General features: G+C 54.2%; 1 protein-coding gene across 3 annotated transcripts in view; it reads left to right on the forward strand.

The window, feature by feature from the left end:
* Positions 1 to 11,876: 11,876 nt before the first annotated feature.
* NEURL1B (neuralized E3 ubiquitin protein ligase 1B) overlaps positions 11,877 to 26,002 on the forward strand; it is a 292,908-nt gene continuing 278,782 nt past the window's right edge. For all 3 annotated transcript variants that reach the window (XR_010752020.1, XM_066388464.1, XM_066388465.1), the window contains exon 1: positions 11,877 to 12,049. Coding sequence is in view for 2 of the 3 variants with exons in the window: in XM_066388464.1 (XP_066244561.1) it covers positions 12,019 to 12,049 (31 nt within the window). In the remaining variant the exon portion in view is untranslated. The remainder of the gene's footprint in view (positions 12,050 to 26,002) is intronic.

A 26,002-nucleotide genomic window follows, 5' to 3' on the forward strand; every position in this document is an offset into this window, starting at 1 on the left:
GGATGAATGGTGGATGGATGGATAGATGGATGAATGGGTGGTTGAATGGATGGGTGGGATGGGTGAGTGGGTGAATGGATGGATGTGTGGGTGGATGGGTGGGATGGGTGGATGGATGGGTAGATGGAAGGATGGATGGATTGGTAGATGGATGGATTGGTGGATGGATGGATGGATGAATGAATGAGTGGATGGGTGGACGGGTGGATTGGTGGATGGATGGATGGATGGATGAATGGATGGGTGGCTGGGTGGATGGGTGGGTGGGTGGATGGGTGGGTGGGTGGGTGGGTGGGTTGATGGATGGATGGATGGATGGATGGATGGATGGATGGATGGATTGGTGGATGGATGGTTGGGTGGGTGGATGGATGGATGGATGGATGGATGGATGGATGGATGGATGGATATTGCCACCTGTTCCAAATCCCTCCATGGCTCCTAGTTATCCTGGTTAGTGGCCAAACCTCCCAGGCCGAGGGCTCTCACCAGCTGGGCTCCTACTTGCCTGTCCAGCTTCAGGCTCTGGATAAGTGATGACTGAGATGCTGTAAGAACATGAGCTAAGGCTGCAAGTAGGAAAGCTCGGGGTGAGGTTCAGGCCTTTAGTTTTTCCATAAACCATTGATAGGTCACTTACTAGGTGCTAGGAGTTTACCAATGAGCACTGTCAGGCCTGCGCCTCCAGCCAGCAGCTTGCTACAATGCCTGGAGGTCCACCATGAGAGTCCCTCTTTTGCATGAAGGCTTTATCTCTTGAGAGTCCTCACAAACACGCAGCCGGTGAACATCCCATGCCTGCACCATCCATATCGACACTGGTACCCCGAGATGGCTGGGGGAGCAGGGAGCTGGCTCTCAAACAGCACCAAGCAGAAGTCAAAGGTAGGAGGGGACAGGCGGGGTGAGCTTTGACCCAGTGGGACAAACAGGTAGGTCACCTGGATGGGACTGTGCACTATACTAATAAACTTTAGGGACAGGTGTGTTGATTATGGTATTGCCTCCCCACTTCACAACCAGGAGAGCGCCGACCGTGCATTTCCCAGGCGGGGATCCTCTCGGGGGGCCACCCTGCTGGTCAAGGTGACCTCTGACTCCGAAGCTTAGGGCAGGGGTTGCAAAGTCCCCACAACAGAATCATGGGGTGAGGGTGCATAGACTCTTGGGTCTCACCCAGACCTATGAAACCAGGGACTCTAAGGGCAGCAGGAAGTATGCACAAAGGCTAGGAGGCCGCAAGCGCCGTGGAGACGGTGGGGACCTGGACCAAGCAGTTCGGGGGACCCCCATCCTGGATCATAGACGGTCCTCTCTGAGCCTGAGGGCCCGGTTTGTAAGATAAGGATCATTCTGGGTTACATCTGCTCTACAGGGCACTTTCGTTCACATTGTGGCGTGGCTGACATCAGAGTGCTTTCGCTATAGATGGCATGTTAGTTTCGACACAGTGTGCCTCCCACGGTCACTGCGAGGGTGTGGTGAGTGTAAGGAAAACACCTAGTGTGGCATTTAACACACAGTAGGAGCCCAGAAGGTTTGAGAGCTCCTCTCTTTCTGAGCTGCTCAAAGATTTTGGAAGTGGGCTTGCAAATTTCTAAAAAGGCTCCTCTTGTCTCCGCTTCACTCCAGGACGCTCTATGGCAACCGTCATGCCCTCTAATAACCTGATTTCCTGACAACAAGAGCAGGTGAGCCGCTTGTCAGAGCCATGGGCCTGAATGACACAATTGTCTCTGTGGGTGGAGCTCCTGTCCTGCCGCCTGTGTGCTGCGATCAAAGGCCCGTCCTCTCTGCCCGGCACCCCTGCACTGGTTAGTCAGACGAGCTTTGCCCAGCCTTTCCCTGCATGCCCCTCTGGTTCGTTCACGGAGGGGGAAGGAGGGCTGTGCCCAGACCACCGTGGGGCTCATGTGGCCGGGAAGGATCCCCACATACAGGTTGTATGACCTTGGGCAAGTCACTTAACTTCTTTGAGTCTGTGTCTTCATCTGTAAAAGAGGAAAAATAGCAGTGGCATTGCTAAGGGTGGTTGAGAAGTCGTCCATTCCTTTGTTTAACAGGTATTTATTGAGTGAACAAGGCAGATGAGCTTCCTGTTCTCGTGTTGCTGATCTTCTGGAAGGAAGACAATAAACATCATATTACTAATATGTTTTCAGAAACTCTTTGAAGCGAATAAAAGGAAAGGTTGAGATTACCCATGCCTGAGGGAATAGGGGCAGGAAGGTGAAGTACAACTTGTCAGGGTGATCAGGATCTAGGGAGCCTCCCTGAGGAGATGACACTTGAGTTGACACCAGAGTAATGAGATGGAGCCACTTAGGAGACCTAGGGAAAGAACATTTCAGGGTGATCAGTACATGCAAAGGCCCTGGGGCTAGGTGAATCTCAGTGTGCTTAAAGAGCAGAGAAGGCTGGTGTGGCCAGGACCATGGTAAGCACAGGCCAGCCTGTGGGAGATGAGTGGGAGAGGTCCACAGGAGACAGGTCAGGGAGGGCTTTATGAGCAGGCCAGGAAGTAGGCTTCTGTCCCCTGGAGGGGACACCGTGGGAAGGGTTCAGCCAGGGACGTGCCACAAAATGAAGACTCTGGCTGCTGTGAGTGGAGTAGATGCAGGAAGCCCAGCTCGGTAGCTGGTAGGCCTCACTATGATTACTGTCTCTTCCCTGGGAAATCAGGAGAACCCAGATCCCTCATGCAGACCAACAGGATGGAGCCCAGAGACCCCTCACACCCTCTGAGCCCACCCAATCTCTTCCCGTTATCCTGACACCCCAAACAGTGACTCATGTAATTAGGCAGTCAATGGCTAATACACTTGGGTTAAAATTATGCAGACTGCATGTGATATTAAAAATCCAAGGAGCATACATTTCAAGCACAGGGGATGCCAAAATGTAGCTGCTTTATTTAAGGAATTATTTGGCTGGTTGTAAACGGATGTTTATCCGAGCTTTTGCTCCCAGTGTGGGGAAAACAGGTACATGCAACTCAGCTGCTAAAAATAGGGGGATCCTTGGTCTGTTTTCATGGGATGGGTCCTAAAATATCGTCCCCGCCTTTCCGACCCCCATCTGGGGCTGGCTGAGGGTCGGAGCAGATCCTCAGAGACCTGGCCGCGGACAAGCTTTGCTTCAGAAAGGGCCTGGGGCTCTGGGGACGAGGGCACGCTCAGGGCCTCTGGAATCCAAATAGGCTCTAGTCCCCTGTGTCACCTCGTGCTGGGATGCCAGGTCCAGGTGGCGGCTTCTGCCCCTTGAAGATGGGGACAGGACTGCCCACAGGGAAGGCAGTTGAGAGGCTGGAAGCACAGACCCTCTGGGCTGGGGTCTGCATCGAAGCAGAGCCCTTCATCCCAGGGGTTTCCCTCGGGTGGGCACAGGGGCCCTCAGAGCTGGGGTCTGCATCGAAGCAGAGCCCTTCATCCCAGGGGTTTCCCTCGGGTGGGCACAGGGGCCCTCAGAGCCTGCCTGCCCTTGACCAAAGGCCAGAACTGAGCCAGAGGGAGGGAGAGGCGTCCACGGCCTGCAGAATCCACAGTGGGCCCGTTTTACAGGTGGCACAGCAGCCTGGGGTGTGGGGAGCTGATAGGAAGCCCAGCTGAGTCTGACCCTTGAGGTTGGGTCTTTTCAAGAGCTGTGACCACACACAGTGGGGGGGAGGGGCAGGGATGCCCCCTTCCTTGCTTCCGGCTCTCTACCTGCTCAACCACCTGTTCTTCAGAAGGCTCTCAGCCCCTGGCCTTTTCTTCTGCCAGCTCCACCCGCTCCCTGCTCCCTGCTCCCCGCTCCCCTCCTGCAGGCTCCCAGGGTGCCTCTTCAGGGCTCCCCGCGGGCCAGATATCCCGCTCCCTCTCCCCCCAAGTTCTTCCCAGCACAGCCGGGTTCCCCAGCCTTTGCCTGCCGTCCTCCACCCCGAGGCCCTCCCTGTCTCTCTCCACCTGACCGTCTACTCATTACACTTGGGAAGATAGGGCTCTTCAAATCTGGGGCTCGTGTAGTCCCTAAAAACTTTTGAAAACTACAGATGACTCACAAACATTTCTGTTTGGCATCTAAATGTTTTCATCGTAAACGTAAACAGTTGTAAAGGAAGTAATTTTGAACCGTCACTACACAGAACAAGTGCTTTCAATAAAACCTCATCACCGCCTTGGAGCTATAGAGTATCTGCTCATTCATTTTCCCGAAAACTCCACCATGCAGACTGAATGGCAAAGCCAACCCTCTCTGCCAAACTGCAAAGCCAGGCCTGCCTGACTTTCAGTCGGGAAACTATATGAGTCTATTTTTCCATCGGTAAACCCACTAACTTGAATGTCTGCATCTACCCTCTCTGAATTCTGCATATATTTCTACGATGGGTGAGGCACACCTGGGTGAAATAAGGCTGCGGGGCCTCTATGTTCTGACACCAGCCTGCTTTTCCTGCCCCAAGGTGCTCCCTAAGGAGAGGGACTCTCTCCAATCGCCTTCCCTTTGGTGCCTTGGCAGTTTTTATTTTTTCTTTGAAATGTTCTATTGCGAAATATAACACACAGAGTGAAGCTAGTTGTGAGTGGCTAAAGTCTCGCATCAAAACTAAAACATGCCTGACCGGGCGGTGGCGCAGTGGATAGAGCGTCGTTGGACTGGGATGCAGAGGACCCAGGTTCGAGACCCCGAGGTCGCTAGCTTGAGCTCAGGCTCATCTGGTTTGAGCAAAAAGCTCACCAGCTTGGACTCAAGGTCGCTGGCTCGAGCAAGGGGTTACTCGGTCTGCTGAAGGCCCGCGGTCAAGGCACATATGAGAAAGCAATCAATGAACAACTAAGGTGTTGCAACATGCAACGAAAAACTAATGATTGATGCTTCTCATCTCTTCGTTCCTGTCTGTCTGTCCCTGTCTATCCCTCTCTCTCTCTCTGTAAAAAAAAAAAAGAAAAAAAAAAGCTAAAACATAATAACAGCTCAATAATTTATCAAAAAGCAAACACCCAGGTCAAGAAATAGAACATTTCTAGCTCCCCAGAAATCCCCTCTGGGCCCCTCCCAATCAGTACCCCTCCATCCTGTTCAAAGGTGACCACTATTCTGCATTTTACGCTGGCTGTTTCTTGCTCTGCTGCATGGTCGTGTCACCAACCCCTGCCTGGTTTTGAACACCATATAAATGCAGTCCCGTTGTACGGGTCAGCTCGTGCCTGGCTTCCTTCGCAGAGCGTGGCGCTGGGGACTCATCTGGGTTGGCGTGTGCAGCTGCGCTTTGTTCCTTCTCCTTACACAGTGGGATTAGATGTATAAGTATATTCCAATTTATCGACCCATGCTACTGGTGATGGGCCTTGGGGTTGGTCTCAGTTCTCAGCTGTTTTCAAATAAACCTGCGATGAACATTCATAGGGAGTTTCTTAGGCTCATAGGCATATGCATTTCTTTGGGTGTATATCTGGGAGGTGTTGCTGGATCACAGGGTAGGTGTATGTTTACCTATACAAGACCCTGCCAGATTGTTCTCCAGAGTGGTTGCACCTCTCTGTGCTTCCACCGGTGCTGTTCCTGCTGCTCCACGTTCTTGCCAATTCTTGGTATTGTCAATATTTAAAATTTTAGCCAATCTGGCTGGGGAGCCATGGTTACCTCACTGTGACTTTAAATTTTCATTTCCCTGGTTATTAATGAGATTTAGTACCATTTTATATATTTATGGGCCATTGGAACATTCTTGTTGTGAAGTAACTATTTTTTTGTCCACTTGCCAAGTTGTTAGTCATTTTTATATCAGTTTGTAGCTATGGAAATAAGTAAGTCCTTTGTCGGTTATATGTTTATGATATGTCTTTTCCCACTGTGCTGCTTGTCTTTTAACTTTCTTATCAATATATCTGATAAAAAAAAAGAATGTTACATTTTAATGAAGTGAAGTTTATTGATTTTTTTTTATGGTCACCATTTTCTGTGTCTTGTTAAAGAATCTTTCTACCACTCAGAGGTCATGAAGACATTTTATGTTACTTAGTTTTACCTTTAACATTTAGATCTATAATTCCCCTGAAATTGATGTTGCAAATGGTGTGAGATAGGGATCAAGTTCCTTTCTTTCTTTCTTTCTTTCTTTCTTTCTTTCTTTCTTTCTTTCTTTCTTTCTTTCTTTCTTTCTTTTCCCTACATAGCTATTCGATTAGCCCAGCAGTAGTCAATGAAAAGATTGTCTTTTCCCCCCATAGCTTGGTAGTGTCATGTTTGTCCTAAAACATGTGTCCATCTGTTTGTGCAATCCCTCTTCTATCTCATTGGTCCATGTGTCCATCTTGTAGCAATGCCACAGTCTTACTTACTGAGCTTTACGATAGGTATTGGTATCCAGTAGAGGAAATCCTTTTCCTTTGTTCTTAAAATAAAAAAATCTCTTTCAAAATATAGCTATCCTTCACTCTTTGTATTTTCACATAGATTTTACAATCTGTTTTCCAAGTCTCACACACACATACAACACACACACACACACACACACACACACACACACACACACACACCTACCTGTTAGAGTTTTGATTAGGTTTATATGCATTGAATCTATAAATCAGTTTGCAGAGAACTGACTTCTTTAAAATATTGAGTCTTCCAATCCATGAATATGGTATATCCTTCCATTTAGGTTTTGAATTCCTCTCAATGTTTTATCATTTTTTAGGTAAAGCCATTTTTAAAGTGAGTGACAGGGGCTAGGGAGAGATAGAAAAGTGTCAAGGTGGGATAAATGGTGTTGGAAGGAGACTTGACTTGGGGTGGTGAACACACAGTACAATATACAGACAATGTATTCTCAAACTGTATACCTGAAACCTATATAAAATTTTAACCAATGTCACCCCCATAAATTCAATAAAAAATTAAAATAAAAACCAAAGTGAGTGACAGTACCAACAATATTTAGATATGGCAAAGTCATGATGACAGCAATGTTTCCAGAATGCTTCTTTGTGGCCCCAGCTGGCCAGCATGGTATCAAAGGAACTTCAAGCTGCAGGTGCCCTAAGCCCTCCCTCCACACCCACTTCCCCTGCACACTCAGAAGTGGGTTCAGAACTGGGACCTGATAAGTACTGATGGAGTCAACACTCCTGGTCACCCTCCCACCCCATAGCATTCAACTCCTTGCTAGAACCTTGACAACCCCATCCATGCCACCGCGCTCAGGACAGATCAGGCAGCGTGTCAGCTCCCAGATGAAACTCTACTTTTGAAAAGTAGATGATTGAGTTCTTTCCCGTTAGAAAAGTTTCATACCTGCTCATTATGAAACATTTAGAGGTTGCCAACAGATAGGAAAACGGGGAGGAAAACACCACCCCTAGTGCTCTTCTTTAGAGATGATCTCCTTGGTCATATTTTGATGCCTCTTCTGTCATGTCGCTTCTATGTTCACTTCGTATTTGCCTGTTTTGTTTTTATAAGTGTGACGTGGCTCCGGGTGTACCGTCCTGTGTGCAGCCTGTCTCACTTAGCATTCAAGCATGAGCCTTCTCTCCTGTGACTCTGACGTCTTGGGAAACAGCAGCCCAAGAGCTCTGTGAGGTTCTCCTGGGTGACACTTGTTTAGGAAACATTTCCTTACGGCAGGAGGTATGTGCTACTTTACCCTGGTGTTCTAGTATGCGACAAACATCTCTGGGCATCCATTAGCTTAGTCCCCACCTAGCTGGGATTACATTCTCAGGACAGGTTCTTAGAAGTGGATTCTAGACTCAGAGAATGTGAAGAGAAAAGCCTATAAGGCATTTAAAAGCAGGAGTTAGAACCTACAACCACGTCTATTCACAAGGGCACGTGTTTCTTGAGAGCCATCGTCAGATACTTGCATAAATTCTCCCGGCCTATCAGCTCATTCAATCTTCACCACCTGCTCAGAGAGATTCTATTATTTGCCTCATTTTAAAGATATAGAAGCTGAGACTCAGACAGGTCAAACGACTACCCCAAGGTCACAGGCAGTGAGCGTCCGAGCTGGGATTCGAACCCAGGCACTCTGCCTTCAGGTCTTCAGATGGTAGCCACCCCAGGAGGATGGAGGATCCTGGTGTCTCTTTGAGACACCCACGCCTCCTCTCATGGGCTCCCTCCTCTTGGCCTAGGAAGCCCCTTCCTTCTGCCGGTGAGGGGTTAGAGAGATGGGGACCCAGGTCCCCAGGACAGACCTGAGTCTACCGCGTCCAGCTGTGTAACCACGGGCAAATCCTCCACCTCTCTGAGCTTCAGTTTCTCCATCAGTGACATGGACAAAGAAGATCCCACTAAGATGAAAAGAGGCCATGGAAGGGGAATGTCTCTGAACTGGAAAGCACTCCCAGGCGTTGGGTCTCCACAGCTGGTCCACCGGCATGAGCTCTCAGGCCTGGGGGAGGGAGGGGACTCCTTCCCGGGCACCACCCCCGGCTGGCCCGGGACCCCAGCTCTTTCCACCTCCCCTTGACTGACCGAGTCTCTCGGACCAGCTGGACGATGATGGGTGACTCAACAAGGGTAGCTGCTCATCCCATTGCTCCCGGGGCCTGGCACAGAATAAACGCTGCTGAGATATCACCCAGTTAAGGGGCCAGTGACGACAGAGTAAGTAGGGGCCAGAAGTTGTTGGGGAGAGACGGGAAAAAGAAGAGGACACTTATCTTTCTACACCCGGGATAGCAATATTGGCCCTCGTCCGTAGAGACTCGAGAACCTTCTTAGTTCTGCCTTCTCCTGTTGAACACGGCAGTTCCTTCCTCCCTCTGCGCTACGGTTTCTTCCCCTGCAAAATGGGAACAGTGTTAATAACCACGCTGCTAGGCTGTGAGCAAGATTGCTCAAAGGGCGCAGCCTGGTGCCCGCTATGTGGTTGGCACTTCGTAGCCAGGAATTGAAAAGTATTGCTTTTGAGGGTGAAGATCCGCTGGGTTTGGAAATCGAGGGTTTGCTGAAAAGAAGGGCCTTCCTGTAGCAATTTTAAGACTGAGCTTTGTGGTTTGACTGCCGCCTGGATTCTTGGTTCTCGAGTTACAGGGAGGAGTCTGAGCAAACACCCTTGGGTTCCCTGAACGAAGGGGTCTCTTCACCCAGGTGTCAGCAGTGAGCACACCCCCCCCCCCAGGTCACTGTGTGCCTTTATTCCAAGGTGCACCTGACTGCCTGCGATTACATCGGGCAGGGCCTGCCATGGCATGCCCTGGGGGAGCCCTGCCAGGGAGCCCGGCCAGGGCCCTCCCTCTGCACGCTGCCCTGGGAGGCCGCACCAACACTGCACAGTCAAGAGTCAGCCCCACCCAGGGGCCCCTGCAATCCGAGCGTGAGTCCTGGTGCCAAGGACGGGTGGCAGGGTCTGTGTGATGTGGGATGTGGTTAAGGGTGGGGGGCTACAGAAGTCAAAGCCGGGGGGGTTATGCCTGGAGGCTGCTGTCCGGGCCCAGTGTGCCCCCATCGCTGCTTCCGATTGTGACAAGGGATCTCCCTCTCTCCCAAAGCCACCTGCCCGACCTTTGTTCTGCAGACTATACTTCTGTTAATGCATCCCTGCTCGGGTGTTTTGTCTGCCTTCCTCCCGGCACCTGTCTCTGTTGATCATACCAGAGCCCAGGGCTGCTATCAACTAAAACTCGTTCCTTTAGAACTCTTTCCTTCCCCCTTTCTTCTTCCCTCCCTACCTTTCCCCTCCTTCTTTCCTTCCCTCTCCCAGTTCAGAGCAATTCATCCCTGTAGTCAGTTTATTCGAATGTGTATCGAGTACCTGTGTGTGCCAGTCCTGTTCTGGGCGCTGGGGATTCATAAACGGATACAGCCTGGGTCCGGCTCTCAGGAGGCTTCCCACCCGCCTGTAGAGAGCAGAGAAGGGTAACAGACAGCACCTGCCCAGAGGGTGCCATGAAGGAAAAAGACAAAGTATGCTGGGACCTGGGGGGGGGGGGGGGCAAAGCAACTTCTGTAAATGCCCAAGAATTAGGCAATCCCCATGAAGGTTAAGGGGAGGACCTATTCTCCCAATGAGAAGATGCACAGTCAAGTTGAATAATATAAACTTTCAGCGCTGGAGGCGAACTAGACACCAACTTGCAATACCTAATTTATGTCTTTACTGAAACATAAATATGTTTTAAATCTTTTTGTTTTTAACAGAAAATGATTAATTTGAAAGATGGCTTTTGTCCAGTCTCAGATTTCAAGAAATGAGTTGGTTCAGATTCTTTACAGGTGGCTTTGACATCAGAGTCACCATCATCTGGTGCTGCGGGTCTGTAAGGGGAGCTTGTTTCGTTTTCCAGGGCACGTCCTATTCACAGGGACCAAGATGCTCAGACACAGCCTCTTTGGATCCACGTGTCGGGTGACACAGCCCGGCATTGCTTTCTGAACGAGTGAAAGTTCCCCGTCCTTCTGTAACACTGCTGACCTCTGTGTGCCTCCCAAACTCACCTGGATTGAGGGCGTAGTGAACTCCTGTACTTTCCCAAACAGGACTTTGTGTTAAAAAGTAAAAAATTAATAGAACACCCTCAATCTATGGTAGTAACACAAGTACAAGGCAACCTTATGTTCAGACATATATGATGAGTCAGGGCCCGGTGGAGGATTCAGAAGCTTTCCCAGCGGTGGAGGCTTTGAGCTGATCTTGAAGAATGAGAACCTTCGGGGCTGGGTGAGGCACTCCAGGAAGAAGACATAGGATAAACTAAGCTGGGGTGGGGTGGGGTAGAGGTAGGGGTGTCTCTCCGGGAGACCCACCCTTTGTTCCCACAGCTCCAGGCCAGCCTTGCCCCTTACCAGCTGGGGAAGCTTGGGCACCTCTTTGAGGTTACTGCCTCTCTGAAGTGGAGGTAATGACACATAGTTCATAAGGTCTTAAGGGATACAAGAGTGTGGAAAGTAAAGCTGGAAAAAAAAAACTGGTTTGGAATTGGGTGGCCTGTGTTCTGATCTGCAAAATGGGGCCCAGTGAGGGCAGGGACTAGCAGGCTTCACTCCCCAGCGAGTGTGGTCTGGGCTACTGCACAGACAGGAGAGGTGCTCAGAAAATACTTGTCAAGTGCGTGAATGAATGCGGAATGCCTGGGACTCCCTCAGCGGGGACACTCTCCCTTCCTAGCTCTCCCATGACTGATGCCTTCTTGTCCGTCAGAGGGAGCTGACGTGCCCCCAGCTTCTCCCTGAATCCCCCAAACAAAGTCGCCCTATCACTCTTATCTTGTTTTATTTTCTTTCCGGCTTTGATCTTTATGTGATCTTAATTGCTTGTTATTTCCGTCTTCACCACTAGAATGCTTTCTCGGTATCTGCAGTGCCCAGAAAAGCACCTGGCACGTAAGATGTGCTTAATAAATATTTTCATGAGTGAGTAAGTGAATTCGTGAATATGGGGTCCCTCCTCCTAACCTTTGGACACCGCCCAAGTTTCTCCTAATTGTCGGTACGTGACCCCACTCCCGTCACGTGGCTAGGCTGTCTTCCCGAAGCCCTTTAGTATATCGTCGGCGGTGACCCTCTGCTTATATGTCTGTCCTTTCCCCAACCCCGTACCCTGCCTAAGTGCTCCGCAGAGGCTAAGACTTCCAGCGCCTGGAAGAGGGCCTGCCACCCAGAAGGGCTTCTCAAAACGCTGGACTAAATGAGTGCAGGCTGACAAGCCTGGCACCCAGAGGGCACCCAGCTGCCTGCGTGCCTTCGTGCCCCGGGCGCGGGAACGCCAAGGGCGGGAGTCTCGGCGGTTCTGCTCCCGCCACCCTGTGCAAACTTTCAAAAGATGCGGCGGCCGCGGCCCCGCCCCTCCCTGCGCGGTTGGAGGCGGCAGGAGGCGGGGGCGGAGCCGGCGGGCCCGGGCGGGTGGCTCCGCCTTCTCCTCCTGCCACCACCGCCTCCCTCCCGGCTCCCGCCCCAGCTGCCGCCCGCAGGCTCGCCCGTGCAGCCGCGATGCCCCGAGGCCCGACCCCGGACCGGGTCCCTGGCCCACCGCGTAATTAGCATTCGTGCGCCCCGAGTGCGCCGCCGCCGCCGCCGCGCCCCGAACCAGCGATGGGCAACACGGTGCACAGGACCCTGCCAGGTACGCCGGGGAGCCCTGCCCGGGAGGCGGGCGCTAGGGTTCTCCTTTCCCTGGGGGACCCGCTGGGTGACTTCCGGAGAGCCACCCCTTCTTTGGAGCCCACCACGTCCAGAGAACTAGTCTCCAGTGCCTCCTGGACCCCGGATCCGCGTGCGCCCGGCGGCTGGGCTTTGCGCTCCGGGAGGGCGGGTACCGCGTCCTGGTTACCTTGGGGACCCCCGTTCTTGTTCTCCTGGCTTTGGCCAGAGGAGCGAAGGGGCTGCTGGGGCGATGCCGTGCGCCCCCTCGCCTTTGTTCTTGCCTGAGGGCGCTGGTGAGGGATTTGGGGCGCCCTGGGGGTGACTGGAGCCGGGCTCCCCAGGGCTTCCGACGGCCAGAGCTGCCCGTTGTGTAGAGACTGCAGCTGATGAGAGTAGGGGTGCCCTCAGGGATACCCCAGTGTACAGCCGCCCAGCGCCCCCGCGGCACAAACTGCCTGGGTTTGGCCATGTTCCCACGCTCACCCCGGCTGCGCCCCCCTCTGGTGTCCGCCCAGCTAGGGACTCGAGCCCCTCGGACTCGCCGCTGCAGAGCGCATCGCCCCCTAGTTAAAACCGCCGCAGAACTGCCTGGGCCAGAGGAAGGGGATTCAGAGGGTGGGAGTGGGGAGGCAATGGAGGACTTCCTACAAAATAACCTGGCAGTTGAAGGAATGGATGAGGGCTCTGTGCTGGGCACTTTGCATACCCTGGCGCGATTGCAAAGCGGATATGCAAAGAAGCTTCCTGGGAAAGAGGTGTATTCCAATTGGAAGAAATTGAGGCTCAGAGAAGTGACTCACCCAATGTCACACTACTAGCAAAGGGAGAGTCTGGATTGGGACCCCAATCTGGCTGCCAGCCCTCCTCCCACCCCTCAGATCTTTAGAATAAGATCTTTATTTTGGTTGAAGGCTGGGCATCTGTAGCACCCTTGATGCAGAAGGTGAGAGATGTGTGTGTTTAAAGTACAAAAGCACAGCTCAGTGGGGAAGCAGTCAGCTGTGGGTAAATTGAGTGTGAGTTTTAGGAGGAGAGGGACATAGAACCCCATCTCTGGTCTACCACTCCCATATAGCCTGCCCTTCTAGGTGTTATCAAATAGTAATTGTTAATTCCCCTGGAGGGGATTGAAATGGGTGGAGCTCAGCCCAATTCCCTGGCTTGTGGGGGACCAACTCCTGCTTTATTAGTCTCTGGGCACCTTTAGGGCCACTGCACTCAAACCTCCCAGTTCACAGAGAGGTGACGTCACCAACAAGTTTGTGGCAGAGCTGGGATTCGAACCCAGGTCCACTTACCGGAGGGTGGCCTCCACCTCCTACCGACATGGCTTATTGCCCAGTGAGGAAGAACCCACCTACCCAATTAGGACATGTCCAGGGATGTTGGCAAATACAGCAGCATCTCCTAGCCAAAAAAAAACATGGTGTGGAGGCACAGGCCCCTTTTTAGGGTTCCTTAATCAAGACATATTTATGCTATCCTAGCATAAAAGCCATTCTGCCACCTGTAGGTCAGATTTGGGTGGGTAAAGGCACAGACAGCGCCAGGTGAGCTAAATATAGCTGGAGATTTCTATAGTCTCCATCCAACTGGGCCCTGCCTCTGGAATGGGCCACCCTGGCCTGGGAACCTGGGGTTAAGTTGCTCACCCGCTGCAGGAGCCAAGTGTGGACAATTCCGGCTCTCTACTGGGGCTGAAGCTTGCATGAGTTTGAGGAAGGGGACATAACTGGAATTCCTGAGCCACATCAGGTGACAGCTGCCAAGACTAGGAAGCCCCGTTTATTGTTTTACGACCTGCCTGTGATTAGTTTATCACATGCAACGTGCCATTTTTTTATACCTCTGTGCTCAGTCTGTGATGCTCCTCACACCTGGAATATCCTTTCTTGTCTAGTCCAACTTTAAAAATCCAGCAGAGTGGTCACCTCCTCTAGGAAGCCCTTCCTGACCGCCCCAAACCCAATCCCATTCTTTGCTCTGCTACCCGGATCCCTTCTTAGGTCTCTGCTTGTTCCCCTGACCACATTGCACTGTGGCCGCCCGTCTCCAGGACTCACCCTTGGGGGCTGCGTGAGCCCAGAGGCCAGGTCTTGATTATCTTGGGTCGCTGGCTGCGCAGCCCAGCACCTGAGGCTGGGGCTGGGCCTGGCAGGGGCGCTCTGGCGCCTGCATCTCAGGCTGAAAGAACACTTGGCTCAGCCCTGCCTTGTAGAAAGCCTTGTGTTTCATTCTCAGGAAAAGGACACATGCGTGGGGTTTCTTCTATGGGACTCGAAATAGAGAGCTGGCATTTGCCGAGCACCTGGATTCTGTGCCAGGCTTCCTGCATATGTAGCTGCATTTGCATGCCAAGCACGCTTCTTCTTAAGGCTCCTGCACTTGCTGAACCCCCTGCCTGGAACCTTCTTCCCCCAGACCTCCATATGGCTTCCCCCGTGCTTCCTTCAGGTCTGTGCTCTAATGCGGATCCGCCGTGGCCCCTGTTCCCAGCCCTCTCCTCTCCCTCCACCCTGCTTTGTGTTTCTCCTTGGTCTGGGTCACCATATGCCCCGCCGAGTGTATATAGTTAGCTGTTTCTTATCTAAAGAGGGAGGATTTTTGTCTATTTTTTTTCACTGCTGTATAGTCAGCACCTGGAGCTCTGGCTAGTACATAGTAGATGTTCAGTGAATATTTGTTGAATGACTGAATGATTGCATGTAATTCTGGCCACAGCCCTGCGAGGTAGGGATTAACATCTCCGTCTTGCAGGTAAGGAAACCACAGCTCACACGGCTTGTGCAGTTGTCAGAACCAAGACTGAATTCCAGGTTTCTTTAACTCCAAAGTCCTGCATTCTTCCCCCAACAGGCAGTACTCTCAGTCCATGGCTCAGATAACATTTATGGACACCCCACAATCCACCTGGCATACTGTTGGGTACAATGAGGAAATGCCAAAGAAAAGGAATGTTCTTTATGATTGGTTGTGGGACGCCCCTTGGCAGCCCTCTGCAGAGGGCATCAGCAATTCAGATAAACGCCCTCTGAACAGAAGTGGGCAGGGCTCAGCACAGGAACTGGCATTGGCTGAACTCCTGCTGTGTGCATGACCTCTTCTCTTTCTAGTTGCAGTCCTGCAGAGCAAGGTGCCTGGCTCCATATCACCGACCAAGAGGCTGAGGCAGCGGAGAGGTTAAGGCACTTGCTGCAACTCACACAGTGAGGCTGTGGCAAAGCCTTATTCTGGGTTTTGTAAGGGAAAAAAAATAGTGTAAACAAGCGAGGATAGGGGAGAGCAGAATCCCTGAGGGCAGAAGAAGGGAGGATTGAGGAAGAGTTCTTTCCTTTTTTCTTCTCACATTTCAGACCTTCCCTCAGCACACTTCTGGGGCTCACTGTAATTCCGGTTGGACAAGAGGCAGAATTCAAACCGCCCGCTGGGTTGGTTAGTCGTTACGTTACGTTGGTCCGTGCGTGACCAAGTCAGCCACCTTTTAGTGGTCGCTCAATCACCAGGCACCCTGGAGCTTTGGAGCTAGGGAATTGTGTTGAGCCTGCTCTGTGCCAAGCCCTGATTGTCTATTTTAAACCCTCATAACAACCCTCTGGAGGGGCTCCGTTTATCCCCATTTTACAGGGCAGCAAACAGAGGCTCGGAGAGGTAAAAGACAAAGGCACTCTCTCTGGAGTAAGAGGGGAAGCAGCCTTCCTAATCTAGACGGACGGTCTGAAAACGCTCTGTCGCCTGGGGGTGCTGGGTCCCCACGGGTCAGGTCTGCGGCTCCCTGGCAGTGGGGGGAGGGCGATGCTTCCCCCCCCCGGGATCTGGACCCTGTCAGCTCTTGAGAAGACAGAGGCCTTTGTCATTCTCTTTATAAGCCATCGCAATGGCTGTGTGGGTGACCCAACCCGGAACACTCTCCTCTCTCCGCACCTCTCCTCCTGGACCCATTCGCAGTGTAAGGTCCGGCTGGGCTCGCCCACCTCATCCTGTCCCTTCTGCCTCCCTCCCACCGGGTTGAGCCAAGAGGCCTGAGCTGAGCCTCTCAGAGTGACATTGCTTCCTCCGGCAGCTCTGAAACCCACCAGGCTGTCAACACATTGTCAGGAGCCTGATGAGTCAAGGCCCCTTGGTGACAGGCAGCCCATGAGGATGCTGGGGCTCGGGTGGGGCTAGAGGGGTGGAGTGGTCTTGTCCATCAGGGGAAGTAAGGGACAGAGGGACAGGGAGTGGGTCTGACCAGCGTGTAGGACGAGGGGAGCAGGTGCCCGCGGAGAATCTGGAGCCAGAAGGAACGAGGGCCATCCTCTGTTTATCCTCTTCCCACCCCCACCTCTGCTCCCTCCACTCTCTCTCTCCTCGGCAGGGAAGGAGAGAGCTCTGGGGCTAAGGGAGTAGGGGAAGGCTTCCTGGAGGAGGTGACATCTGAAGGAAAGTTCAACTGGATGACTGCCTCCCTTCTTGAACGTCATCTCTTTAAGGCCTTCTTGGCTCTGTCTCCCCTAAGGTCGCCCTGATCCCCACTTAAATGCCACAGGCCCAGGCTGGGGTGATGCTGGATTTCCTTGAGTGTGCATCTTCATTCATTTATCCGACATCTGTGGGGCACCTGTTGTGTGCCAGGCACTGGAGGTTCAGCTGTGAGTGAGGTGGCCAGCCGTGGGCAGCGCTCATGGAGCTGGCTGCTGGTGGAAGAGGAATAGAATGTTCTAGTACCTTGGTCGGCAATCCACGGCTCGCGAGCCACATGCGGCTCTTTGGCCCCTTGAGTGTTTAGCGAAGGCCAGCTTCGGAGTACCCTAATTAAGTTAATAACAATGTAGCTACCTATATTGTGTAAGTTTAAAACATTTGGCTCTCAGAAGAAATTTCGATCGCTGTACTGTTGATGTTTGGCTCTGCTGACTCATGAGTTTGCCGACCACTATTCTAGTAGACCGGGACAAGCAGTTGATGAGACCGCTGGAGGGCACAGGTGCTGCAACGCCGTGCCTCGGAGAGGGAGGGGTCGCTGTCCAATACCCCACACAAGGCGGCCCGGCCACTAGACCAACTGATCTATCTACTGGGGGTCATGTGCGAACAGCTTTTTAATAAAATCTGTAACAACGTAGAATAGACTAAAAAAGGCCTGACCTGTGGTGGCACAGTGGATAAAGCGTCAACCTGGAAATGCTGAGGTCGCCGGTTCAAAACCCTGGGCTTGCCTGGTCAAGGCACATATGGGAGTTGATGCTTCCAGCTCCTCCCCCTCCTTCTCTCTCTCTGTCTCTCTCTCTCTGTCTCTCTCTCTCTCTCTCTCTGTCTCTCCCTCTCCTCTCTAAAATGAATAAATAAAAATTAAAAAAAATTAAAAAAAAAAAAGAATAGACTAAAAAAGTAAAATATTGAGAGCATTCACGTAGTAAGTACTTTCGCTTCCTAAACTCTTGTTTCAGGTGTGCATGCGCACACGTCGGGGTGTTATGTGTGTGTTGCTATGTGAAATGCATTTCTCTCCCTGGGTCGCAGTGATTAGGGGCTAGGATAAGACCACTCACTGGTCAGCAGCGGCCAGAGGCCTGGTGTCCTGGTCTAGAACATGGATCTTGGAGTTAGGATGTCTGGGTTCAAATCTCAGCTCAGCTGTTTCTCAGTGGAGTGACTTTGACCAGGGTTCGTCGCTCCGGGCCTCGGTTTCCTCACTGTGGACCGGGAGGGCGGGCGGCTCCCCCACAGCGGGCAGTGGTGAGCATTAACTGGCATGGAGCAGGCAGTCTTCAGCACGAGGCCTGGGCCTGCCCCTGGGGTGCCTGGACAGGGCTGGCTGGCAGGAGCCCTCACTTCCTGCCTTGAAAGCCCAGGTGACCGTGAACCAGGAGCCGAGGGCTGGACCGGGAGGTGTATCCCTTTCATGTGTGCTGACAGCAGTCTCCGCGGGTTCCTTGAGCTCTTTCTGGGACGACTGACGTCTCATGAGGAGCGTCTTCTTGGCAGGTCGAATTTTCCAGTTTTTATTTGTCTACCAGCCTTACAGGCTGGGCTCTGTGCTGGGCTTGGGGTCACAGCCTGGGTTTAGGGTCCAGTGGGAGTGACTTCAGGGATAGGCCGTTACAGCAGTTACTGGGAGAGAGGGGACTTTTAGGGGACCGTGAGAACGTAGAGAATGCCAGAAGGCTTCCTGGAGGAGGCACTGTCTAGCTGAGACCAGAAAGCAGAGAGGTTAACCATGAGAAGGGACCCAAGAAAGGCTCTTCAAGGCAGAGGGGCTAGATGTGCAAAGGCCTGAGGGGTGGGAGAGCAGGCTATATGTGGCATTCTGGGGGTCCCTTGCAAAGGGGGGTGGCATGTGGGGTCGGAGGCCAGGCCAGCGCAGTCAGAGGGCTTAGATTTCCCAGCTGTCACACTCTCTGCCTGGATGACGTGCTGCACTTGCCAGCAGGCACTTAGCATTTGCCCTGGTCTGGGCTGCAGGGACCGCTCAGAACACACTGTTTCATCTCCCCACGGGGCAAGGAGAGTCGGCTCTGCCCTCTTTTGGACCAAAGGGCCTTCTGTACTTAGTGGTGTTCTATGCTGGCTTAAAAATAGAAGCCCAGAAGCCAGGTGTGTGCTCAGAGTTTAAAGCAAAGAGGGAAAAAGGAGGAGGCCTGAGTGCAGCCTCGAAGGTAGAAATACTCACCTGGGCAGTGGGGCAGAGTGGTCAGAGCTTCCGCCTGCTTGGCCCTTGATCTATTTCATCCCGTTTGAACCATCAGGGCCTTCCAGAAGTAGTCTCCCATTTCCCAGATGGGGGAACTGAGCTCAGGGGAGTACAGAGATAGATCGGCCTAGGTCAGGCAGCCAGCATGTGGCAGAGCAGAGTTTGACCCCAGGCCTGCCCGGCTGCAAACCCCCTCCCCCTCTGTCACCAGGGGGCACTGCCCCGCACCCTCCTCCTGAGTCCTGCCCCCCTCGGGCAGTCCTTCTGCAGGTGCCCCCTCCTCACCTTCTCTGTGCTGGGAAACTGAATGACTTCTGTCCACAGCGGCCAGAGCGAAGCTGCCCCGGGGGGAAGGGCTGTCCCCCCCATCTCACCTCACCTGTAGCTTAAAAGGTGGAGGTGGCCCCGGGGACCCCTGTCCTGGAGAAAGGGTGGACCCTCTCTTCCTGCCCGGATAGGGCGTGGGCTTCTCTCGCGTCTGCCTGGTAGACTGGCCCGCGGTCGGCCACCCATCCTCGCCCCCGCTAGGTGCGTCCACACCCTTCTCCCTGAGCTCGGAGCTCCTTCCCACCCTGAGCCCCGGGCAGCACTCACCCGTCCGTCAGCAAGGGCTCCGGGCCAGGGGAGAGCCCTCTGTTGTCCTGCAGGTGGGCAGCACGTTGTCCCCCCGTGCTGTCCTTATCGGCGGAGTGGGGGACAGGCCGAGCGCCTCTGTCTCTACATCTGAGTCTCGGTTCTCCCCTTCATTAGCCAGAGAAGCAGCTTGACCCCTCTCTAAGCTTCGACTCCCTCTTCTGCAGACAGGGGATAATGATGTTGCCTCTCAGGCATGCGGAGCGTCTGACAGATAGTAAATGTTCACACGAGGCACCTGTTAGGATTATGTATTTGCCGGGCTCATAAGTCCCCTGCGCCCGCTGAGCCCTGTGCTCCTGAGGGAGACACGCACAAAAGAAGAATGATACCCACTAAGTTGTGTCACTCAGCCGGTCTGTGCTAGACCCGGTTCCAAGCAGGTACCTGCATCTAACCCTCAGGACGATCCCTGGGAGGCAGCTACTATGCTTCCTCCCGCGTAACTCTCTCGAGAAAACAGAGAGGGGCACAGAGAGGGAAAGTAACTTCCCAAGGGCACACCGCTCGAGTAGTCCGCCTAGAAGGAAGGGATGTTGGTGGGGGACGGATGACTGCTGGGTCATGGTGGGGGCCCACTGGGGTCAGGGGCATTTCACATTTGTCCTGGAAGATATCTTAGTATTGAGCAGGAATAGCATTTATTATTATTTTTTTATTTTTATTTTTTTTGGTATTTTTCTGAAGCTGGAAATGGGGAGAGACAGTCAGACAGACTCCTGCATGCGCCCGACCGGGATCCACCCAGCACGCCCACCAGGGGCGATGCTTTGCCTACCAGGGGGCGATGCTCTGCCCCTCCGGGGTGTCGCTCTGCCGCGACCAGAGCCACTCTAGCGCCTGGGGCAGAGGCCAAGGAGCCATCCCCAGCGCCCGGGCCATCTTTGCTCCAATGGAGCCTTGGCTGCGGGAGGGGAGGAGAGAGACAGAGAGGAAGGAGGGGGGATGGAGAAGCAAATGGGCGCTTCTCCTATGTGCCCTGGCGGGGAATCGAACCCGGGTCCCCCGCACGCCAGGCCGACGCTCTACCGCTGAGCCAACCGGCCAGGGCCAGGAATAGCATTTAAAATAAATTTAAAACAAAAAGAACAGACGGGACAGTTGATGTCTGAGGTCTTTCTGGACAGCAGAGCGAGGGCCATGTCATCCTCTGGGGAGCGCTGCGTCCCCAGCAGCTTGGCCTGGGGGCCCCTGGAGGCTGGGAGCTGCCTGCAGACCCCGGAGGCCAGCGAGCAGACATGATGGGGAAGGGCCCCGTGGGCCCCGACGCAGATGAGGCCCGTGTGTGGGCATCCTCTGGAGGCTAAGTTCAGCTTAGTCAAAGGAAGGACTTTCTAACTGTGGAGGCTGGGTCTGGGAGTGAGAAGTGTAGGGGGAGGGAGCACCCTGTGCTGGAGTGGCACTGCTGTGTCGCCCGGCTGGGGCTCGACGCGGACATTGCAGAAGCGACGAGGGCATCGCCCGGCTGTGGGATGAACTGTCCATGAAGTTGCCTTTGACCCTGAGGTCTTTTTTTTTTTTTTTTTTTTTGTATTTTTCTGAAGCTGGAAACGGGGAGAGACAGTCAGACAGACTCCCGCATGCGCCCGACCGGGATCCACCCGGCACGCCCACCAGAGGCGATGCCCTGCCCACCAGAGGCGATGCTCTGCCCACCAGGGGGCGATGCTCTGCCCCTCCGGGGCGTCGCTCTGCCGGGACCAGAGCCACTCTAGCGCCTGGGGCAGAGGCCAAGGAGCCATCCCCAGCGCCCGGGCCATCTTTGCTCCAATGGAGCCTTGGCTGCTGGAGGGGAAGAGAGAGACAGAGAGGAAGGTGCGGCGGAGGGGTGGAGAAGCAAATGTGCACTTCTCCTGTGTGCCCTGGCCGGGAATCGAACCCGGGTCCCCCCGCATGCCAAGCCGACGCTCTACCGCTGAGCCAACCGGCCAGGGCCTGACCCTGAGGTCTTATGGGGAGGGCTGTCCGGTGCGCGTCTGCTGAACGCCTGCGGGGCCCTTCGCAAGTTCTCTAACCCTCCTGCCAGTTCTGCATTGTTGGGACATTTTAGCCCCATTTTATAGATCAAGAAACTGAGGCACAGAAAGAAGCCACCTGCCCCTGCCTGGGTCTGTTCCCTCCCCACAACCTCCAGGCCTCAGCATTTCTGCAGGCCCGGTGACAGGTATTTCTGAGTGGGGTTTAGGACAGCCACCCTTGGATATCAGTTCCCAGCTCACCTTCATTCCTTCTCCTCCCCTTCTTCCTTATAATCAGGCTTAGGGCGGCGCAGCCTCACCTCAGGGCATCGGGGGAAAGTTCTTTAATGAGTAAGCCATTGGGGGAAATGGTGGGGTGGGGGTGTCTGGTACTTAGAACTGGCAGGATGCCCATCGCTATTAACAAGTGTGTTTTGTTTACATCCTCAACATCATGGCTTGTTTATATCACAATCATATCCCTTGGGCCCCTGTTTTCTTTTCTCTTCCCTCAAGGATGATGGATTTATGAGATGGGTGAGCACACACATACCCTGTGTCTCCAGAGCCTGGTCTTCTGGGTAACTTTCCACTCCAGAGGAGAGCTTTCCTCCCCTTCAAGGTTCGGCGATTCGAGGGCAGGAGACGGGAGAGTGGGGTTTCCATGTCTCTGGAGATGGCGCAGACTTCATCCCTGCACACAGGTCACCCAAGGGCTCTGTTCCCAGGACCAGAGACTGCTCGGAATCCATTTCGTGGATGGGGACTCTGAGGACCAGAGCCTTGTGCAGGGTCACAGGATAATTACTGATGAGGTCTTGGGCTGGAATCCGCAGAGAGGTGCTTGGGAAAAGAACACTGTTTGGAGGCCGTCTCAATTTCGAATTTCAGTTCTGTATCTAAGCTGTGTTACCCTGGGCAAGTCACTTCCCTTCTCGGAGCCTCCATCTCCTCAGCTTCGGGATGGGGAAAATGACAGCCCCTTTCTCACGGGGCTGTGATGAGCAATAAATAGGAGACTCCGTGAGAAGTCTAAGCTCAACACAAGGCAAGGAGTCCGTACATGGCCACCGAAGGCGAGACATGTGTGCTCCTGAGATTGATGAGGGGAGAGGGCCAATCAGATCCCGGAGTCTTGCCACGTCTGTCACACCTCTCCTGCCCTGCGGTAGATTACTAGGTTGCCTGCGGTTGGCTAAGGATGCAATTCTGCATTCAGACACACCTTGCTTTATTGCGGTGGTCTGCATCTGAGCCCGCAGGAGGCCCCAGGTGTGCCTGGAATGGGCAAGAGCACACATGCACAGTAGATTCAAATCTGGGTTGAATCTTGACCTAGCTGTTGACCTGCCCCATGACCTTGGACCAGCCCCTTCCTCTCCGGGTTTAATGTCCGCATCTGTTCAATGGGTCCATAGAGCTGTATTGAAACACCAGTGAGCCACTGCTCGGATCGTCAGAGCTTTAGGATATATGGATGGAGATTCTAACCGGAGCTCTAGAGTTTGCACTTCCAACACGGACCCTTTACCTCGTAGGTAAGGGGGCCAAAGTCTGTGCAGACTTCTTGCAGGCCTCCTCACTCCACACCCAGATGTTCCCGTGAGCGCTCAGGCATTTGGCAGAGGGCCAGCGAGGGGTGGGGGAGGGAGAAAAGAGAGAGCTGGGTCTTCAGAGAAGGACGCAGAGTGGAAGAGGCACCCTGAGCCAGGTGTGGCAGGCAGGATTGGGCATGACTTGAGGGCCTACTGTGTGCCGGGCAGCTGTGCTCTCATTCTTCCCGGCAGGGGTGAATGCCGCGCTTGGCCTGAAGCAGCCATAGCCTCCTCTTCCTAGCCCTGTAAGCCAAGCTGTTACGGGTACAAATGCCAACTCCACCACTTCTTGGCTCTGTGACCTTGGGCAGCTCTCCCCACCTCTCTGAGCCTCCCTCCCTCACTCGCAGTGGGTCTGCGGGAGGGTCGCAGGAGGTCTGGTGGGTGGAGGACCGGTTTCAGTCTCTGCCTTGCCTCTCAGAGCGTGCTCCACTCCCAGTCCCTTTCTCAGACCTTAGGGACATGAGGCACATTGGGGCTCCATTGCCCCACCCCCACCCCATAACCAGCCATCCACTTTCCTTTTTTAGATGCTTTGCTTATTGTTCATCCAAAGTTCCACCAAACCAAGGCCTTCGAGCTGCTCAAAACAAGCTGATTGATGACAGCCACCCCCACCCCTGCCCCTCCCCGAGACCAAGCCAGGGCCTGGCTCACCTCCTGAGCCAGAAGGTGGCTTAAGCTACTTGTACGTAGTCTCGCTTTTTTCTTTGCAGGCCAGGGGGTAAGCGAGAGAACTTGGGGAGGAGGAGTGAGGCATAAAAAAAAAGGAAGGACTCATCCTTTTTGATCAGGCCAGGACCACCAGATTCAGAGCCAGGTGCTTGCTGCCTTCACAGGCTGGGCGGCCGCTGGCAAGGACACCGCCTCTCTGGGTCTCGGTTTCCTCACCTGGCCGCCACCTGGCAGGAACGGCGGTGAGGGAATGGGCTGCTGGGAGTGCCACAGAGGTGGGCTCCCTGGCCCCCTGGGGCCAGCAAACGCTGCCCAGTGCTGGGGCCGGAGACATCCCCTCAGCTCCAGGAGTGAGAACCGGGGTACTCGAGGGAGCGTTCTCCAGCTCCAGCGCCGCTCTTGGCCCTGGAGAGCGGGGGCAATCCAGCTATTGTTCCAAAAAGTCCAGGCAGGGGCCCAGCAGGTGCTCCCCTGGGGCCGAGGCTCCACAAGCAGCCGGGCTCCTGGGCACCACCCCGGTTGGGGGCATGGCTGCCCTCAACGCAAAGAGAAGGAGAAAGCTGCCAGTTTATCTGCAGGGAGCTGCCAGGGGCTCCTGGAGGAGAAGCTGGTGCCCACGGGCAGGGCTGAGCCAGCTGTTGGAAGCAGAGATCAAAACCTGGACCACTGTGCGGGGCCATTCTGAGGGGCAGGGGAGGGAGGAAGGGGCAGTTTCCATGGAAAGACCCGGGGCTTGACGTTCATTCTTCAGAGAGGTGGATCCTCGAGGGTTCCTTCTCTGCTCCAAACACTTTGATGACCACTGGAGCCTTCTTGAGGACCCTAACCTCCTCTATATTGTCGCTAAGATCCTTTGTGATGCAGCCCCTGCCTCCCTCTCCACCCTTTCCCTCTGTTCTGCCCTGAATTCCTTGCAGTTCCCCAAGTGCACTCAGCTCATCCTTACCTCCAGGCCTTTGCCTGTGCTGTTCCCTCGGCCTGAAACACAGTTCCCGTTCTTTATCATCCTCCGAGCCACTCCTTCTTCTTCCATCTGTAGCGTAGCTTCTCTGAGAGGCATCCCCTTGGCCCCAGCCTGTGCAGTCACGGGGTCTGTGTTGCCCCCCTGCTCTAGGGGGCAGGGACTGTGTGTGACCCGTCGTGACCCGTGTCCCTGCAGCTCGCACAGGCCCTGGAACGGAGTGGATGCTCCGTAGCTGTCAGAAGAGGAAGTGATGTACTCGAGAAAGAATGAGGGCATGTTCCCCCCACCCCCACCCCGCATCATGGCGGGGCCCTGACCCCGGCTGCTGGCGCCTCGGAGGTGGGAGTTTCCTGTGTCTGTTTATCAGGAGACTTCAGTGGAGGCGCCCAGCCGAGGGTCTGGCCGGGCCTGGGAATCCCGATGCCACTGAGCACACTGGGAGGGGGCGCTGGGGTGACCTCACCCCCTGGGAACTCAGCGCACTTGAGCAAAGAGGGCTGCCACTCTGGCCTTGAAGGAGCCGGCTTTTCTCCCAACAAGCTGTGTCGTGTGACCTCTGGTCTGCTGCCTGGGTCTCCTTGCGGCTGTTGACAGGAGTGTCACTGGCTGCACCGAGGTGACCGGATTTTGTTTGCAAAGAAAAGGGGGGGTGGGGGGGAGCAGGATGGCGGTTTCCAGCGTGGGCTGGCTGGCCCCTTTCCCTGCCGGGTGCCGGCTGACCCGGTCTCTGAAACAGAGAACAAAGTCCCATTAAGCTGGTGTCTGTCCCCTGGGCGCATGTCACAACACCCCTGAGGGAGTGTTGGTGACTCCATTTCTAACCCACTTTCAAACCTGCCAATGGAAGAGGTGCTCTCTAATGCTTGAGGAGACCGATATCCCTGCCCTGCTCTGGGTGGGGGGGGCTGTGGGGAGCCCCCCCCAGGTACCAGTCTTGCCATTTCTCTAACACGCACGCCCCCCCCCCCACACGCATGCACGCACGCGCACACCAGGCAGCTTCCGACCACCCGCAGTGCTGGTTTGAATTGTGGATTTGAGCACATGTCCCTTGAATCAGAGACTTCTCACTGGAGGTCCACAGTCTGAGGCTGGAGGTTAGGTGGGTCCAGGAAGCCCCACGCCAAATGGTGCACGTGGAGTGTGGGCACATTTGGGGGACAGCTTTCCAGGTCCGTGACCCGGGCCCCCCCAGCCTTACAGGGCTGCCTTGGAGGACGGGTGGGTGTGGAATACGGGCCCAAGCCCGGCCTCCCTGCTACTGCCCAGCGCTGCCGCCTCTCAGAGCCTCAGTTTCTTCATCTGGAAAATGGAGGAGGTGATGCCTACCGTGCAGAGTTGTCCTGAAGACTGTACCCAACACGCAGAGTCCGTGCTGGTACGCAGCAAGGGCTCTGTCCAAGGCTAGTTGTGAGAGGAGGGCGCAGAGTACACGGGG

The sequence above is a fragment of the Saccopteryx leptura genome, chromosome 6 (genome assembly GCF_036850995.1).
Source record: "Saccopteryx leptura isolate mSacLep1 chromosome 6, mSacLep1_pri_phased_curated, whole genome shotgun sequence".
Classification (NCBI taxonomy): domain Eukaryota; kingdom Metazoa; phylum Chordata; class Mammalia; order Chiroptera; family Emballonuridae; genus Saccopteryx; species Saccopteryx leptura.